Source organism: Xyrauchen texanus, chromosome 18 (genome assembly GCF_025860055.1).
Source record: "Xyrauchen texanus isolate HMW12.3.18 chromosome 18, RBS_HiC_50CHRs, whole genome shotgun sequence".
Taxonomy (NCBI): domain Eukaryota; kingdom Metazoa; phylum Chordata; class Actinopteri; order Cypriniformes; family Catostomidae; genus Xyrauchen; species Xyrauchen texanus.
In genome coordinates, this window is record NC_068293.1 from 29,780,479 (window position 1) to 29,799,966 (window position 19,488).

The 19,488-nt window shown below is 37.5% G+C and overlaps 2 protein-coding genes across 7 annotated transcripts in view; one reads left to right on the plus strand and one right to left on the minus strand.

Annotated features, from left to right (window-relative positions):
* The window catches only part of LOC127659057 (1-phosphatidylinositol 3-phosphate 5-kinase-like), a 39,491-nt gene extending 23,729 nt beyond the window's left edge, over nt 1–15,762 (plus strand). For both annotated transcript variants that reach the window (XM_052148685.1, XM_052148686.1), the window contains 27 exons: nt 1,797–1,977; nt 2,198–2,272; nt 2,356–2,463; nt 2,605–2,745; nt 2,893–3,019; nt 4,148–5,385; nt 5,490–5,590; nt 5,704–5,775; nt 8,149–8,320; nt 8,435–8,613; nt 8,719–8,832; nt 8,928–9,036; nt 9,301–9,455; nt 9,544–9,640; nt 10,969–11,029; nt 11,125–11,268; nt 11,365–11,485; nt 11,573–11,668; nt 12,075–12,158; nt 12,260–12,354; nt 12,449–12,508; nt 13,494–13,670; nt 13,801–13,904; nt 14,073–14,201; nt 14,442–14,703; nt 14,789–14,863; nt 15,037–15,762. In XM_052148685.1, coding sequence (XP_052004645.1) covers nt 1,797–1,977; nt 2,198–2,272; nt 2,356–2,463; nt 2,605–2,745; nt 2,893–3,019; nt 4,148–5,385; nt 5,490–5,590; nt 5,704–5,775; nt 8,149–8,320; nt 8,435–8,613; nt 8,719–8,832; nt 8,928–9,036; nt 9,301–9,455; nt 9,544–9,640; nt 10,969–11,029; nt 11,125–11,268; nt 11,365–11,485; nt 11,573–11,668; nt 12,075–12,158; nt 12,260–12,354; nt 12,449–12,508; nt 13,494–13,670; nt 13,801–13,904; nt 14,073–14,201; nt 14,442–14,703; nt 14,789–14,863; nt 15,037–15,152 — 4,393 coding nt within the window. In that variant the 3' untranslated portion in view covers nt 15,153–15,762. The remainder of the gene's footprint in view (nt 1–1,796; nt 1,978–2,197; nt 2,273–2,355; nt 2,464–2,604; nt 2,746–2,892; nt 3,020–4,147; nt 5,386–5,489; nt 5,591–5,703; nt 5,776–8,148; nt 8,321–8,434; nt 8,614–8,718; nt 8,833–8,927; nt 9,037–9,300; nt 9,456–9,543; nt 9,641–10,968; nt 11,030–11,124; nt 11,269–11,364; nt 11,486–11,572; nt 11,669–12,074; nt 12,159–12,259; nt 12,355–12,448; nt 12,509–13,493; nt 13,671–13,800; nt 13,905–14,072; nt 14,202–14,441; nt 14,704–14,788; nt 14,864–15,036) is intronic.
* A 1,748-nt stretch (nt 15,763–17,510) lies between these two features.
* The window catches only part of LOC127658980 (serine/threonine-protein phosphatase 6 regulatory ankyrin repeat subunit B-like), a 37,672-nt gene continuing 35,694 nt past the window's right edge, over nt 17,511–19,488 (minus strand). For 4 of the 5 annotated variants that reach the window (XM_052148573.1, XM_052148571.1, XM_052148572.1 and 1 more), the window contains exon 28: nt 17,511–19,402. In XM_052148573.1, the coding sequence (XP_052004533.1) occupies nt 19,158–19,402 (245 nt within the window). In that variant the 3' untranslated portion in view covers nt 17,511–19,157. The remainder of the gene's footprint in view (nt 19,403–19,488) is intronic. The other variant, XM_052148574.1, reaches the window with a different exon arrangement.

A 19,488-nucleotide genomic window follows, 5' to 3' on the forward strand; every position in this document is an offset into this window, starting at 1 on the left:
ATGGATATGATTAATTAATAATTAATCCAGGGCTCCAGACTGCAAATAAAATCGTCACAAATGCAACCAAAAATGATTGATTGTGACAATTTAAAATCTAGTCGCCACTGGTGACAGTATAGGTGAGTGTGTGTTCATATGCGTTTTTGTCAGATATAATTTTGCAAGTTATTTTTTACATCTGTAGAGCACGCCCCACCAGTGTGTCTCTGCTTCTTTTCACCCATTCTGTTATGATGATGAACTCGCTGCACCACACGCAACAGCAAACCCAGCGCAAGAGAGCGTCGTGAACAAGTGACTCTTTTGAATTGGATCTTTTTCATGAATCACCTGAAAAGAACTGATGGGTTGAATAGATCTCAGGAGCTCAGGAGCTCACTTTCTCAGCGAATCATCCATCAGTGTGTTCACAACTGGGAGTGCAGACATTTCAAAATAAGAGTCCCATATGTATTTTGGGCTTCTTTATAATTAAAAGTCCCATATCTTGTACCAATTTTTTCTTCTGGTAATTATTATTATTATTAATATTATTATTATTATTATTATTATTATTGTGGATTTTCTCCACAATTTGGCATGCCCAATTCCCAATGTGCCCTAGGTCCTCGTGGTGGCATAGTGGCTCGCCTTAATCTGGGTGGCGGAGGACGAATCTCAGTTGCCTCCGTGTCTAAAACAGTCAATCCATGCATCTTATCACGTGGCTTGTTTAACGCGTTACTGTGGAGACCTAGCGCACGTGGAGGCTTCACGCTACTCTCAGTGGCATCCACGCACATCTCACCTTGCGTCCCACCGAGAGCGAGAACCACATTATTGCGACCACGAGGAGGTTAACCTAACATGACTCTACCCACCCTAGCAACCGAGACAATTGGTTGCTTGGGAAGCCTGGCTGGAGTCACTCAGCACGCCCTGGATTCGAACTTGCGACTCCAGGTGTTGTAGTCAGCGTTTTTACTTGCAGAGCTACCCAGGCCCCCTCTTCTAGTAATTATTGATTGGAATTGGAGTAGCACAATATCCTGCATCTGGGATTTCATTCAATTTGCACTCATGTGGTTTCTGTGTCTGGGCCATCTAGTAACAGTAAAGAAAGACTAAGGTAATATTTAAAAACAATTTTTAGATTTAAAATCAGGCTTTTGACAATTGAGGGACTTGCACACAATTATTACACAAGGTGCAAATATTCATTGATGCTCAAGAAGACAACACACTACTGTATGCATACTATACTTTATGTAAATATCTGTAATGTAGATTCTGAAGAGCAGTACTAAATTAAAAAATATTTTATCTCTTATATTTGTATAAATTATGAAAGGGTTGTGAACATTGATGAGACAAAAGGGGAATGCAAACTTGTGTATCTTCTCAACTATATATACTCTTAATTAATCCTTTGATTAATGGGTTATCCGCTGTATTTTCTTCAGATTTCAATCTTGTTTATGAACAGCAATCTATATTGTATACAATTTGGTGACTACAAACAGCCATTTGGCTCCTTCATGTTTCTGTTTCGGAGCCAATGGCTCCTAAGACATTTTTTTTAGTCTGGAGCCCTGATTTAATCATATCATGGGATCATAAACCACATTTATGTGAATTCCATGACTTTGAGTCATCCATGACCACCCAGTTTCACTTGTTCAGCATGTAAAATATTCTTAATAAATTGTAGCATTGAAGCATTAAATAAGATAATCACATGTAAATGAGTTCAGTGACTTCTGCAAGCAGACTTTCAGGAACACGCGTAATTAGGTTAAATGCTTCCTCTTCAGGTCTGCAAATCACAGCCACATGATGGCACTGCTGCAGCAACTGCTGTACAGTGAGTCGCTGTCTCTCTCCTGGCGTGACATCATTGTGCCTGTGGTGAGACAGGTGGTGCAGACGGTGCGACCGGATGTACGTAGTTGTGATGATGACATGGATATCCGTCAGCTGGTCCACATCAAGAAGGTGAGGAAACAAACTGACATTAAGACTTGTTCACACTGTGTTTATTGTTATGCACTTTGTATGATATTACAAACGCATTGCATTCCTCATGACGAACAAAATACTTGAAATCTGATCTGACCGTATCAGACTGAAATGCTGTCCGGACTACAAAAGACTAAGTTTCCGCCTTGTTGTTTGGATCAATTTGTTAAATATTGGATATTTGTTTTTTTTGTAGATTCCAGGAGGAAAGAAGTTTGACTCAGCTGTAGTGAATGGCTTTGTTTGCACTAAGAATATTGCACACAAAAAGGTTTGTATTTGTTTGACATTATGCTGCTCACCAGGCCATGTGGTATTTGCGATGTTCTAACACTGTCTGGACTTTCACAACAGATGAATCCTTACATCAAAAACCCCAAGATCCTCCTCCTAAAATGCTCCATTGAGTATCTGTATAGAGAAGAGACCAAGTTCACCTGCATTGACCCAATTGTGTTACAGGTAAGTGCCACTCTCACACACATCACCATATTGCAACTCAACCCTAAATTGCCTGTTTGAAGAGTAAGCTATTTATCTTCAAACAATACACTGAAAAACAGCAAAAATCAATACACATTTCATTTACAATATTCTTTCCAGGAACACGAGTTTCTAAAGAACTATGTTCAGAGGATTGCTGACGTTCGGCCAAACGTGGTGCTGGTGGAAAAGACTGTATCCCGTATCGCTCAGGATATGTTACTGGAGCATGGCATTACCCTGATCATTAATGTCAAACCTGTTAGTATCCTTTCCAAGCTCACATATTTTTTTCTTTAAAATAATTCTTAGTCTGCTGTTAAGCAGTACACACATTATAGTGAACTGTGCATTCTTATGTAATGGTTTGTGGATGTTTCATATAATATCTCAATTTAATCAACTCAGCAAGTCCTGGACCGTGTGAGTCGAATGACTCAGGGAGATTTGGTCATTTCAATGGATCAGCTACTGACAAAACCTCGCCTGGGTACCTGCCACAAGTTTTACGTGCATTCCTTCCAGCTTCCAAACAGTGAGTCTATATTTCTGATTGATGTCAGTGTTTATGTTATTAAAGGAATAGTGAAAAATGAAAATTCTCTCATCATTTACTCGCTCTTATGCATCTTTTTTTGTTTGTTTCTTTTTTTTTTCTTCTCTTCATCTGCTGAACTCAAATTAAGATTTTTAGAATGATTTCTCAGCTCTTTTGGTCCATACAATTCAAGTCAATTGGTGCCAAAATTGTGAAGCTCCAAACTGGTCATAAAGGCATAATAAAAGTAATCCATAAGACTCCAGTGGTTAAATCAATGTCTTCAGCAGTGAAATGATAGGTGTTTTACATTCTTCTCCTTGTGTGTTTAGTGATTCACATTCTTCATGCATATTGCCCCCTACTGGGTAGGGAGAAGAATTTCAAGCCATAAATTACTTAAATATTGATTTGTTTCTTACCCACACCTATCATATCACTTCTGAAAATACAGATTAAAACACTGGAGTCATATGGATTATTTTTATGCTACCTTTATGTGCTTTTTGGAGCGTCAACATTTTGCCACCCATTCACTTGCATTGTATGTACCTACAGAGCTGAGATATTCTTCTAAAAATCATAATTTGTGTTCTGCAGACGAAAGAAAGTCATACACATCTGGGATGTGTATGATCATACGCATGAGGGTGAGTAAATTAGAATTTTCATTTTTGGGTGAACTAATCCTTTAATATTGTTTATCTCCCTTGTCATTTTTCCAAAAGTTGTTCAAATTACTGTAGATTTAAATATGTTTTACCAGGTTTTGACTATGTAATGCTAAGGCTTTAGAAGGCAAACATCATAACAACTTTTCCTTATAATTTTCCTTTTCCGTTTATTCTAAACTCCTAAACCCAAGTATTAAACTTTGGCAGACTTTCTGTTTTTGCCTGACTGAAAAAAAGAAAAAAGAAAATAAATGGTAACAAAATCCCATAGACTTAGATTGGAGGGACTCTATATCTATGGACCAGAATATCATAGAGACTTGAACTCCCTTGTCATTTGTCCAAAGGTTTTTCAGGCTTTGCATTTTCTTTTGGCATTCTTTAAATTCTTTTTTTAGTTTTAAAATGTATTTGTAATGTCCACTTGATCACTACTTCATTTTGTTTACAGATGAACTCAAGAACCTGATGTTTTTTGAGGGCTGTCCTCCTCAGCTGGGCTGCACCATCAAGCTCCACGGTGCCTCTGAGTACGAACTGGCACGGGTGAAGGAGATCATCATTTTTATGGTGTGCGTGGCCTACCACTCACAGTTGGAGATCTCTTTCCTAATGGATGAGTTTGCTATGCCTCCCAGCTTGGCCGAGAACTCTTCCTTCCCATGTCTGCTGGAAAGCACCACTTTGGAAGAAGAGGTGGAGACTCTTAGCGAAAGGGAGAGCCTGGAGAATGATGGCTCTACACTGGGGGATGAGAACACCATCTTTGCTACAGATGAAGATTTTGAGCCAGGGCTCCAAGAGGTATTTAAAGTCCACAGTAGACAGCCGTCCATCACGGAGTCTACTCATAAAGATGCAGAAAGCCCCAGAAAAAATAAAAATGGTCCAGTTGCTTTTTTCTCCGGAGTAGAGGAGATGATGAAGACCTCCACACCTGTTTCTTCTCGCTCAAGCCTTCCCCAGCCAGTGCTACCATCTTTCTTTATTTCAGACATGAAGGAAATGTCGGAAGAAGTGATCAAGGATCTATGTGTGGAGGAGAAGAACAAAGATCTCGAGGAGACTGTGGTGCCTCATGAGAGCACAAGCTCTGAGACCTCCCTTCAGCCAGCTCGACTCTTCAGCGACCCATTGCAGGATGATACAGGCATGTTCGTGACCGAGCAGATTGCCTCTTCGGATGACCACCTCAAATCCATCTCGGCTTTATTTAAACAGGAGCTGAAAGACATTATCCTCTGCATTTCCCCCTTTATTACCTTTCGCGAGCCATTTTTGCTCACGCCAGCTGGGCTGCGTTGTCCTAGTCGGGACTATTTCCCAGAACAAGTTTACCACTCACCTCTCCTGAACAAGGACTCCAAGGAGCTGGATGGCCGGCGCAAGAGGCAACTGCTTAAAGAGTCTGGTCCAGGTTCTGGCAACCTAACAAACAGTGCTGGGTCGCACCAAAGGACCATCCTGATCTTGCCCTGTCACAAACTTACGAGTACCCGCATAGCAAAGCAGCTAGGCAGCAGTCAGGATCTGGCACGCATGCTGGCCGACTACCGTGCCCAAGGAGGACGCATTCGGCAGAGGGAAGGAATGCAATTTCGTGAAACCCCGCCCACTAAAGTGCCAGTAAAGGCTGACAGTGAAGAAGATAAAGGGGCGGGACAAAATGAATTAACGTGGGCCACAAAGGTAAGTGTTTGTTAGCTGCTGTGTTCATTCTAACACTTGATTCCAAATGTTATTATTATGAAAACCGTTATTGAATGTACATTTGGATTGTTTTTGTGTTTCAGTTGGACTGTTTAAATCCAATCAATCACCAGAGGCTCTGTGTGCTGTTCAGTAGCTCATCAGCACAGTCAAATAATGCACCAAACCCCTGCGTCAGTCCCTGGTAACATTATTGTTATATTAGTTTCAGGTTTAGTAACATGGCATCATATTACTGACTGCATTTAGACCATACAAACAGGAAAGGTCTAGGTTGTATCTACTTTAAATTTACAGGATTGTAACAATGGAGTTTTATGGAAAGAATGACTTGACCCTTGGTGTATTTCTGGAGAGATACTGTTTCAGGTAATTGACTCATCATACATCTACAAAAATATTGGCACCCTTGGTAAATATGACCAAAGAAGGCTGTGACATTTTTTTATTGTACTTTATTGTTTATCCTTTTGATCTTTCATTCAAAATATTCACACAAATATATCCTCTAAAGGATATCAAACAACAGCAAACACAACACAAGTTTTATTAAAAAACAAATGATTTTTGTCAAATATATGTGGCACAATTACTGGCACCCTTTTATTCAATACTTGTGCAGCCTCCCTTTGTCAAGATAACAGCTCTTAATCTTCTACTATAGTGTATAATGATGTTGGAGAACACATGGCAAGAAATCTGAGACCATTCCTCCTTACAAATTTCTTCAGATTCTTTCAATTCTGAGGTCCACATTGCGGACTCTCCGCTTCAGTTCACCCCACAGGTTTTCTATGGACCATAGCAAACCCTTGATTTTTTTTGGTCAGTGAACCATTTTTATGTTGATTTTGATGTGTGTTTTGGCTCATTGTCTTGCTGGAAGATCCATCCAGGGCCCATTTTAAGCTTTCTGGCTTAGGCAGTCAGGTTTTAAATTTTTTTCTTTTCTGTTGGTATTTGATAGTCCATGATGCCATAGATCCGAACAAGATGTCCAGGACATTTGTTATGAAAACATTTATAGATCCACCACCATATTTAACTGTGGGCATGAGGTACTTTTCCATATGGCTACCTCTCTGTGTGCATCAAACCCATCTCTGGTGTTTGCTGCCAAAAAGCTCTATTTATGTTTTATCTTACCATAGAACCAGATAGCATTTGAAGTTCCAGTATTGTCTGGCAAACTGAAGACACTTGAATTTGTTGTGGGATGAGAGCAGAGGCTTTCTTCTTGAAACACTCTCAAACAACTTGCTGTGATGTTGGTGATGTCTGATTTTAGTTTTGGAGATGTCTGACTCAAATGCCCAACTAATTTCTGCAGTTCTCCAGCTGTGATCCTTGTAGAAATTTTGGCCACTCGAACCATCCTCCTCACCATGTTTGAAGACAATATAGAGATGCATCCTCTTCCAGGACGATTCTTAACATCTCCAGTTGATTGGAATATCTTAATTGTTGCACTGATGGTGGAAATTGGTATTTTCAATGCTTTTGCTATATTCTTATAGCATTTTCCATTATGTGGAGCTCAACAACGCACATCATAAATGATTTATTTGGTCTTACCCATTGTGATTGATGACTAAGGGTATTTGGCTTGTGTGTTACTTCATATTTATTCCCCTCTGAAACAGGAAGTCATGGCTGAACAATTTCATTTTACTAGTAACCCGTGTGTACTAAAATGTTTTAAATATGAATGGGAATACACTTTAGATATATTTTACTCATAAGAATTTCTATGGGTGCCAATAATTGTGCCACACATATATTTGACAAAAATATATATATATTTTTTTTTTTTATAAAAAATTTTTATAAAATATTTGTTGTGTTTGCAATTGTTTAATATCCATTAGAGAATATATATTTTGTGAATATTTTAAATTACAGATCAAAATGATAAACAATAAAGATTTTTCACAGCTTCTTTGCAAAGGGGTGCCAATATTTTTGGCCACCACTGTATATTTATGTTTGTTTCCTGTTTTTATTTTTTTTTACAGGGAAAATGTGCATCATGTCTAGAGTTGTTACAATACCAGAATTTCAGCTGATATCATGATTCTCAAAAAGAATATCATGATTTGTCCAGATCTAATATATTATTCATAAATAAATATAATATGTAATTCACACAAAATAATAACTTGAATACACCTCTTCTATGATGAGCACATTTTCTGAGTTTAAAGTAATTTTGATATTGTTTCTGGGGCTTATAATCATAAAAGTCATGTGGCGTAACTTAAATAAAAATCATCAGTCATTAATGGAATGTTCTGGGTTTCAATACAAATTAAGCTAAATCAACAGCATTTCTGGCATAATGTTGATTACCACAAAAATATATTTTGACTCGTCCCTCCTATAATATATATATTTTTAAACCTGGTTTACAGTGAGGAACTTAATATTTCCTTAATGAAATAAGTTTTGAAAGCCATTATACTGTTTATTTTTACAAAAACCATAAAACAGAGTATCCCTTTAGTCCCTCAAGACACAGAAAATCCGATATTTTGACATTGTAATGAAAAGGCTCGTTATTTTCATCGCAACTGACTTGACCATGTATTTCCAAATATGGTTGGCTTGGGGGATAGTTAAGTTGGTACTAGTGATACTGTAGAGATAATAGAAAACTAACAGTATTAGAATTTTGACATCCGTAATCATGTTGTTTAAAGAGAGTAAATTGGCCAGTTTATGTTTTTGTATGGCCCGATTCAGGCCCTCTTACCAGTGCCCCAGCATGTACTGTGACACTCCCATGGTTCATCACATCCGCCGCTTTGTGCACGGTAACGGCTGCGTCCAGATTGTTCTGAAAGAGCTGGACTCACCTGTACCCGGCTATCAGCACACAATTCTCAACTACTCTTGGTGCCGTATCTGTAAACAGGTAACATGGAGAATATTGTGGACAAATTTCATTAGCAAGATTTAACAATTCAAACCCAGAATTAGAGTAAGCCACTGTGAGCTATAACTCATGTGAAATGTGTCTTGTTCTCAGGTAACTCCTGTGGTCCCTTTGTCGAATGACTCCTGGTCCATGTCCTTCGCCAAGTATCTAGAGCTCCGTTTCTATGGGCGCCAGTACACCCGTCGTGCCAATGCTGAGCCTTGTGGCCACTCCATCCATAAAGACTACCACCAGTACTTCTCGTATAACCAGATGGTGGCTTCCTTCAGGTGTACATCCTCATATTATGGATTTCATATTTATTTTAATATGCCTCCTCCAGAGTTGTCAAACTTTGTTATCCAAAAATATTCGTGCTCTTTTCTCATCTCTAGCTACATCCCAGTGAGATTACTGGAGATCTGTCTGCCTCCTCCAAAGATCATCATCAGAAACCAGGGGCCCTTGAAAGCCAACTTGCAGCAGGACCTTAAAGACTTCTCCCAAAAGTAAGATTCCCCACTGGATTTCTCTCTCCAATCCTCATAATACTTATCCAGATGTCAACTAAACAAACTGTCTGCACTTGATTCATCTTTTGTAGGGTTGCTCAGGTGTATCTGGCCATAGATGACCGTCTCACCTCCTTAAAAACAGACACCTTCAGTAAGACCAGAGAGGAAAAAATGGAGGACATGTTTGCACAGAAAGATGTAGGTTTTTTTTTTCTGATGCTTAGGTGGCCATCCCACTAGCCGATTTATCAGCTTATTTTCTGATGCAAGTTTCAATCTCAGCGAGATTTCAGTCATAATAATTTATAGGTGTACCTTTTCCCACCAAAATCATGTTGTTCAGAGTCAGCTAGAGGGACACCGCTTTAGCTTGTGTACATAAATGACCCATATCGGTCTGAATATTCACATAAGTTGTTCATTGGGTCATTGACTAAATTAAAGTATATTCTTCTGTTTTAGATGGAGGAATCGGAGTTACGCAGCTGGATAGAGAAGCTACAAGTGCGGCTGCAGACCAGTATGATAGATTCACCACAACAACTACAGGCTGTTCTGGAGTCAGTGGTGGTCAAAAAACAGAGCTTGTGCGAGACACTGCAGTCCTGGAACAACAGGTGAGGACTGCATTCATATGGCCAAAGAGAGGAGGCTAAACATCTACTTTAAGAACAATAAAATTATGTTGTTTTATCTGGTCAACAGACTTCAGGACTTGTTCCAACAAGAGAAAGGCAGGAAGCGTCTGTCTGTTCCTCCTAGTCCTGGCAGACACAGACAGGCTACAGCAGATGAGAGCAAGGTCCGTAATAATCCACTGTTTTAGCATGTTAATAGTCTGAGAAGTTATGATTTAAATGCATTCCCTTTAAACCATTTCAGCTGTATTATATTTAAGTTGTAAAAAAACATATTAATTGACTAGTCCTGTGTTTCCCAAATGGGGGTTCATGAGTACCTTTTTCAGCTAGTCATGAATAATGACTTAAAAACAAATAACGAATTCTACCGAATAATAGAAAATATATTTGTCACACTGATTATCGAACGAGCACAGGGATAGAGCGATATTTTGAATAAAAATATCTAAAAATACGATGCAATAGTCACTCTGAAGCCAATGTGACTAAAGTGTAAACTTTATGAATGAAAATGTGCACAGAGATTTCAAGTTCAAATCAGATGGCCTCACTGGAGTCTCTGTTTATTGTTATTAGTCATTTTACGAATCAAAAAAGTGACAAAGCACTACAGAAAATTAGATATCAGGGCTTCACCAGATTTGTACTGAGGAAAAACAAAAATGTAATTGAAAAAAATTAAATGACTCTTGAATAGGCTTAAACAATTATAATACAATAATATTCATTTTATATTAATATTGAACATTATTAATAAATTATAATAATATATATTTTTTGACAATATGGATGATGAGAGAGAGCAATCCACAGATGACAACACATATTCATCTGGTCAGGAGAAACAAAAAGTAAAAGCCTAAATACAATAATAAAATAATTATAATAAGAAGAAATCCTTTTTGTATTATAAAAGGCATATTTGCTATATGGATACGACAAATGAAATGGTTACATTTAAAATTGGCCTTTTATTTATGACACACTTCTGGTTTAGCCCCGCCCACATCTGGCTATATCTGAATACTTCATTTACTGAATCTTAAAAACATTATTGTCCATTTAAATATTGTCCATCATTTGACAAATAAAAAAAACTTACATTTTCTTCCACGGTGGCTGAAATATTTTTAGTAGTAACAGGGATGTGCCCCCCCACATTGACACAAATATAAATGAATAGTTATTATAAGAAAAGAACAATAATTTTAATAACAGTTCATTAAAATATACCAAGTACAAAAATATTAATATATTTAAAAAGAATAATATTACTTAAAATCAGGGGGTACTTCAGGTAAATATTTTAATTCGGGGCTGGTAACCAGTAGGTTGTAGGTTCGAAGGTATGAGCCATTAGACACCGAGTTCTTAAAATACTCCACCTCAAGGAGGGCTTAACCTGGAAAAAATTTACTGTAAATCACTTTGGATAAAGCGCCCCCTAAAATACTACTTATACTGTTTCTATTTTGTTTTTGATGTATAGACTAGTGCTTTGGAGTCCTCTCCTCGTAACCCCTCCCCTGTGGTCCCAAATGGTGAGAAGGGTGAGTTCATTGGCCAAGCATTCACCTTGAATGAGTTGCCTTTGCCTTTTGTTTGTTGCGCACAGTCGACTGACAGCCTTTTCTCTGTCTCACAGAGGACCGTCATCTCAACACATTTCCATCAAGCTCAGGGTCATCATCATCATTACTGCAGTTACCATCGCCATCTGAACAGTTTTCAGATCTCGTCACGTGCTGTCCCTCTTTTCAAGAACAGGACTCTGCTATTGTTCCAGAGGGTAAAATCGGATACAAATCTCCTGACACACTTCCATGTCTCCTTGTGTGTTTAAAATCGTGCATCACCATCTCGCTACTGTTACTTATCTATTTAGATATGTTTGATGGACACTTACTTGGTTCCAATGACAGCCAAGTAAAGGAAAAGTCCACCATGAAAACCATCCTGGCCAACCTGCTACCAGGCAACAGCTACAATCCCATCCCTTTCCCTTTGTAAGGCTTTTATGATATTATGGGTTGCAAATTGATAAAGGGCTTTCTTCTCTCAAGCTGTAAAAAGTATTTTTCTTTGTATGTTAGTGACCCAGACAAGCACTACTTGATGTACGAACATGAGAGAGTTCCTATAGCCGTGTGTGAGAGAGAGCCCAGCTCCATCATTGCTTTTGCACTCAGGTAATCGCACATAGGACTGGGAAATATTTCAAATAAACAGTTTAAATATATATATTTATTTACTCTGTAATAGCTAAAAAGGGTGATTTCCAAAGATATTGTTGCCAAATAGATTTAAAATGTTTAATGCAAGAAGTAAAATACAGTAAAAATAAAAATACTTTGAAATAATAAGGCATGTTTCCACACTTTTATTCTCTAAATTAAACATATATTCAATATATAAAAATGGACAGCAGTATTTACCTGCATATGTTTTTCTCAAATTTCCTTGAATTTTTAAAGCAAGTAAAATGATAGATGGGAACTTCAGGAAATATTTCTGAGTGATGCAAATGAATCGTTGAACTGTTGTATCCTAGTGTTTCTTAAACATAATCCTAATACTTCTGTATGAATTATCCAGCTGCAAAGAATATAAAACCGCCCTTGAAGAGCTTACAAAAACAATGGCAAAGACTGGAGGTGACGACACATCTCAGACCATTAGGTACAGCAAACACTCATTTTCCCCAGATTATTGGCTTTGTTTTCTCTATATGTATGTTGGTAAAACAGTAAGCCCATGAACTCTTTCTTTGTTATCTATAGTGCTGTAGAGAGCAGAGCAAAGAACAGCCCAGCCAAACCCAGTGACAACAGCACATCACAGCTGGGCCGCAGCAATATAGATGCTGATCCACTCAGTAAGACTCTGTTGCAAATACAACCCATTTAACAATTACTTGTCAAAGATGGAATTGCTTAGGAAAGACAGTGTTTATGGAATTTCTTTTGCAGAGGAGCCTGAAAGTGGAGACAAACAGAAGAAGCAGACAGGAAACCCACACATTGAGCTGCGTAAGTATCACGCTCAAATGGCAGGCTGAAACGTTCTCTCTTTTTTTAAATGTTTTTTTATTTAAAGTATTTAAGGATGTTTCCAGCCTCTCAAAATGTAGTGCATTAATTTTTAATGCAATCATTTCCTCTGCTAAGGAAAGAAAAAATAGTAATATGTTAACAAGTCACGTCTGGATTTAATTTATAAATAAATTAGCCATTATGAATGTCTTTCTCCATTATTTAATGTGTTCGGTGTGTTAAAGGGATAATTCACCCAATAATGAAAAATTCTCATCATTTACTCACCTTCATGCCATCCCAGATGTGTATGACTTTCTTTCATCAGCAGAACACAAGTAAAGATGTCTCCGCTCAGTAGGTCCATACAATGCAAGTGAATGGTGATCAGACCTTTTTGAAGCTCCAAAAATCACATAAAGGAAACATAAAAGTTATCCATATGACTCCAGTGTTTAAATTCATATGTTCAGAAGCAATATAATAGGTGTGGGTGAGAAACAAACAACATTTAAGTCCTTTTTTTACTCTAAATCTCCACTTTAACTTTCGCTTTCAGATGTGAAAGTGGATATTTAGATAAAAAAATGGGTTTAAATTTTGATCTGTTTCTCACCTACACCTATTATATTACTTCTGAACATATGGATTTAACCACTGGAGTCATTTGGATTAATTTAATGCTGCATTTATCTACTTTTTGGAGCTACAAAGGACTGATCACCATTCACTTGCATTGTATGGACCTACAGAGCTGAGATATTCTTGTAAAAATCTTTGTTAGTGTTCTGCTGAAGAAAGAAAATCACACACATCTTGGATTGAATACATGAGTAAATGATGAAATAATTTTCATTTATGGGTGCACTATCCTTTTAACTCTGGCAGCAACAATATTTGTGTGTTCAAAGGTGCATCCTGCTACTAGAAAGCTACTGGACACTATTTCATATTTCATCTGAAAATCTTGCTTTTGATACAGAGTTCTCAGATGCAAATGCAAAGTTCTACTGCAGGATCTACTACGCAGAAGAGTTTAACAAGATGAGGGAAGAGATTATGGAGAGCTTAGAAGAGCACTTTGTGCAATCACTCTCCCGCTGTGTAAACTGGCAGGCTCGTGGTGGGAAGTCTGGGGCAGTTTTCTACGCCACTGAAGGTGTGAGCGTGCAGAAGAAACCTTTAGTAGAAATAATGCTTTATGAAATATCTCCTTGATTAAGGTCATGGTTTGATGAAGGCTTGCTGGTTATTGTATGCATTTTGCTAAGCCTTTGGTTTCTCCTCAGATGATCGCTTTATTCTGAAGCAAATGCCCAGATTAGAGGTCCAGTCCTTCTTAGACTTTGCGCCCTACTATTTCACTTACATTACAGGAGCAGTTAAGCAAAAGGTAAGGAGCTGAAATGAGAAGTGCAATACACTATATTTGGCATTGAGTTAATTCAAATGAAATTAAAAAAGCATACAATAACAAGCCACAGTATGTTATAATATGCTTGTAATGTTGAAGAGGTTACTGTATTGTGAATGAACTCGTTCTTTCACGTCTGTTTCACAGCGGCCCACGGCTCTTGCTAAGATTCTGGGAGTGTATCGTATCGGCTACAAGAACTCGCAGAACAACACAGAGAAGAAACTGGACCTCTTAGTGATGGAAAACCTGTTCTATGGGCGAAAGATGGCACAGGTACATTTATTTGTAATAAAATAAAAAAAAAGAGATCTTAAGAACACTCGGATATTAAATACATTGTTTACCCAAAAATGAAAAGTCTGTTGTTAGAACCCCAAATGACTTTATTTCATGGAACACCATAGCAGATTTTAAGCAGATTGTTAGCCTGAAACAACAATCACTTTCATTAAATGGAAAAAGATGCAATGAATGTATGGTGATAGAGGCTAACATTGTGTTTGGGATGTGCAGGTGTTTGACTTGAAAGGATCGCTGAGAAACCGGAATGTGAAAACGGAGCACAGAAAGGAGAGCTGTGAGGTGGTGCTTCTGGATGAGAACCTTCTGAAACTTGTGCATGATAATCCTCTTTATATCCGCTCCCACTGCAAGGCCATTCTGCGTGCTGCCATCCTCAGCGACGCCCACTTTCTGTCCAGCCACCTTATCATCGATTACTCCCTGCTGGTGGGCCGTGACGATGCCACGGATGAACTGGTTGTGGGCATCATTGGTAAGAAATCATAAGATTTAAAACTTTTATTTTAATTTGCATTGTGTCTTAACGGTTGTTAAAGCTCTTGTTCTTTTACCTAAAGACTATATCCGGACTTTCACATGGGATAAAAAACTGGAGATGGTAGTCAAGTCTACCGGGATTCTTGGTGGTCAAGGTAAAGTTTTTTAAAATGACCTACTAAAAGCTAGGGGTTTTCCGATTTTTTTTTCAGAAGAATGTTAATGGAACTGAATGTCCAATCCTAGTCAAGACATTCATAGAAGATTAGCTCAAAATCCATGTTAAGAATGTCTGACCATCCAGTGACACATCTATTCTTAATGACAGGTAAAATGCCCACAGTGGTGTCACCAGAATTATACAGAGCACGTTTCTGTGAGGCCATGGACAAATACTTCCTCATGGTTCCTGATCACTGGACGGGTCTTGGACTCAACTGCTGATGGGCAAGAAAGGAACAGCACTGCTATAAAGGGATATGCTGCTCTCTCGTGCTCTTCACAGTGATTCTTTGGAAATCTCAAAGACTTCACCATAGTGCACCCCACAATATCCTCAATGTTGTCAGAAGCAAAGACACACTGGAAAGATTGAACTGAAATAGATGAACATTTAAAACCCTTACTGTTCTTTTATAACCTATTAATCTGAACTGTGGACAATGTAAACGTTTGTCATAAATGTACAGAGATATGTAATTAAAGATTATTAATATTGGTGAAAGGTTTCTTATTATTTTTTATTATTTTGTGTTTTGACACAAATTCAGGATTCAGGAATGGCCAGTGTCATGACAATCCTGTCCACTCATGCAAAATGATTCACTAAATATCCTATTCACTTGAATTTAGACCGTATAATTAAACAGACTCCTCTGGAAACTAGGGAGTGCTTCCAAAGTCAAATGGTGGGTAAAAGGAATTTGATTCAAATACATTTTATTGCTTTATGTGAAAGATAAGGATTTTGTAAACCGCTTTTAAAATGCAAAACCAAATCATATATTTTTGTAAGTGTTACACATATCAAATGAAATAAAGGGATTTTTTTTTCCCCCCCTTCTAAGGTTGTTTTATTTATTTAACCAGGAAAGGCTCTTGAGACACAAATCTCTTTTTCAAGAGCGTCTTGTCCAAGATAGGCAGCAGCAAGTCAACAGACAACATACAACAAATAAAAAGTCAGAAAATAAAATCAAAAACCTAACAACACTAGTTAAAAACATTGACAGGTCAAAGAATCAGTCTCAAAAGCTTTCATCAATGACTTCAAAACACTTAGTGGGACAAGTTTTTCCATTTGTTGGCTACCTTGTAAGGCATTCCAAGTCTATGGAGCAGAGCACATAAAAGCCCTTTTGCCAAGATTAGTTCTAGCATTAGGGACAGTTCACAAAAAAAGGTCCAGTGACCGAAGTGAATAACAATTACTTTTAAAAATATAAAAAAATGAACAAATAAGATGGGAGAATCCCCAGAATGGCTTTATAGATAAAAAAAAATATGCCAGTGACTGAGCCTACGGATGCTTAGAAAAGACCAGCCAAACCTTTCATATAAAGTGCACTGATGAGTAACAGTTTTGCAGTTTAGAATAAATCTCGATGCTCCATGGTAGAGGGTGTCAACTGATTTCAAACACTGGTGATATTTTATATATGAATGCTTCTGCCCATAGTCCAGCATAGGCAAAAATTTGGCTAAGACCAGCCTCCTTTAACCTCAAAAGAATAGCAAGCCTTATTCCTAAAATAAAATCACGGTTTCAGCTTTTTTGTAAATTGCTGAATATGGGGCTGAAAAGAAAGACTTTCATCAACTAAAATCCCAAGATATTTATATGAAGTAACAGAATCAATTGAAAATTGTTATGCGGTTCAACTATGATTTAGTTTGCATTAAAATGCTCCTTTAACATGCTCGAAATTATCATTTAAATTTGGATTTAATGTACAGTACATTTTAAAATACATGTTTCTTTTAACATCCCAGTCTCCATTTGCCCTTTGGAAAGAAAAAGAAAATACAAACAAACAAAACCTATGCTGAAAAGTCTCTAATTCAGTGGCCAAGTCTGGTGGAAGTCGCCAATGAGATTTCAGAAATTTGGTAAAGGGGAAGATTAAAGACATTTGATCAGTTCCTTGCACAAAGCTAGCTAATCGTGTGTGTGTGTGTATCTATATATATACGCACACTGACCACTTTATTAGGTACACATGTACACCTTCTTATTCATGTGATCATCTAATCAGCCAATCGTGTAGCAGCAGTGCAATGCATTAAAGCATAATATCAGGCAGATGTGGGTCATGATCTTTAGCATCAACCATCAGAATGGGAAAATGTGCATGATTGCATGATTAATAAAAGCATGATTGTTATTTTTAAAATACTCAACAGTTACAGAAATACTCAAACCAGCCCATCAATGGTATTTTAAAAATGTGAGATTTTGATAGATTTGACTGTAACAAAAATAAGTTAAAAAGAAACATTAAGCATTTAGCCATTGGACTTTTTTGCAACTATCTAGACGTCTGTAGTTTGTAGTCTGTTTAAAGATTCTTACTTGAGAATGTCAAACTTTGTCAAAAGTAATTTGCCTGAATATTGTTTCCATGTTTTACAAGCAGCAAGTAAAGTCCATTCTTGCTCTATGTACATGCAAAAAAAAAACTATAACAGTAAGCTAGTGAAAAAAATAGTATTTATTTTCTTTAATAGCATGACATTTTCCCATATATTTTAAAAGTTCATGCAGTGAATGAAAATTATTTGCAAAATCTAACTTATCCCAAATTAAAATTAAACAACCCTTCCATCTAGCTTTTTTCAAAATTGTATTATTTTATTTTAAAGGGATAACAAACAGACACAAAACTGTTAAAACTTTTATTTAATAGTGATTCAATCAATATAAAAGAAACTTGAGCTGACAAAGAACCTTCAAAATCAGATTGCAGGACAAACACGTGATCTACAAGATAGTATCAGTTTTATTTTGTTTCAGTTCCTCTGAAAAAAATATTGACCATGTGCTTTCGTCATAAGACAGTTGTGTACAACTTCTGCTCTGGTGATGATTGTCCATGAGCTGATACGTACAGACATTTTTGAATCCTAAAGAACACACTTTAGGCATGTACATCAGGACTTGGTAAAAACATTGTCTTAAGCTCGTCAAGTGAGCTGATTGACCCAGATTCTCTTTGCATTTTCAGACTTTTTCATTACACAATCACACACACACACAAGCAAAATCTGAAAATGCAGAACAAGGAACTCTGTCTACAATGTGGCACTTTCTACGGTGTGTCGAGGCAAACAGACAAACAGTGGAGCAGTGATTGACATTTTCATTCTTCATATTTTTTGTTTGACTCCTGAAAAAGGAAAAGCTCTAAGCAAAATGGCTTCAAATTCGACAACACTCTGACATCTCCCACAAGCATGTTTAGGAAACTGTTACAACAGATTTAAATTTAACCAGTGCAAATTATTTAAAAGACTTTATTTAAAATACAAAACTTCAGAAGAGGGTAGGTTACTCATGATCCTGGGTTTGAACATTAAACACCCATTTACTCCCTATACATAAGTGCATACAAATGTAGTACCATTGTTATCTAAATGTTAATAAATATCGGTACAGTCTTGAGAACATCCTGGTTCACATAACATACCATCACCTCTCACTGAAACCTATAAATCGACCTGAATAGAAGTATTATTTTAACACTGTTGCTATATCTAAAAAGGAACTCACCAAAAGCATCTGATTTGGGTTTAGACCACCCAGGTCTGTAAATCTATGAATCTATATAGAATAAAAATGCTCTTTTAAAAAATTTTAAATTAAAATAAAGTTCAAGAGCATTCTATTCACAATGGTCAAATACTTGTGTAAAGTAAAACTGGTGACCATGGTAACATGCATTGATTTTCATCATATTACACTGGGTTTCATGTACTTTTGTTGCAAATAAATATTTGGAATATACATTCTTATCAAGGTTTGTGACAGTTCACCAATTCCTCTGTTGGTGCAAATACGTAATTGGTCCCATTGTTAATACAGAACTGAAATGAGTGTAACCTCACTTTGTGCTTCCACAGGGTTTGTGCTTTCAAAAGTACAAATTCACACCACACTTTACATACTTTGTACTTCATACATACTTCAAGTGTGATTATTGTGAGGTCAGCATTTGGCAATCTCAAACATCAAAGTACAAAAGACGTTTTTGTCTAATTATCTCTCTTGCAGCAATGTAATTCAAATGGCTTTAGTAAAAATCTCCTGTGCAAACAAGTTTGGCAGAAAGAAAGAGTACCAAGTGTGCTATGACATATGTCATAATCACTTATTTACAGAGGCTGAAATCCACAAAACTGTGGATTCAATGTGCTTTGAACACTATAAAGAAACTCTAGAAAGAGCCAGGGTCAGAATGTCTCAGAGTCAGAGTCGTTTTCAGTAGTCGTGCCCTCGCTGGAGGGGCCGGAGGGGTCCTTTGGACTGCGAAGGCCTTGGGGACTCTTGGCCTTGCAGGGCAGATATTTCAGCAGGGCACCTGGGGAAGGACTTCCAGAGCTGCAAGGGGAGCAGAAAGGCATCATGGTAGCCAGAATGAGAGCCAGGCAGTCAGCCACTTCCCTGCTGGGAGCGCAAGCCAGAGCAGGGGTGAGACCTGCGGGGAAAGACAGCCAAGAGCAAGAGGGACAGCAAAAGGGACAGGGAAGTAGAAAGAGGTAAAGGGGAGGGACGAGCAGTGGA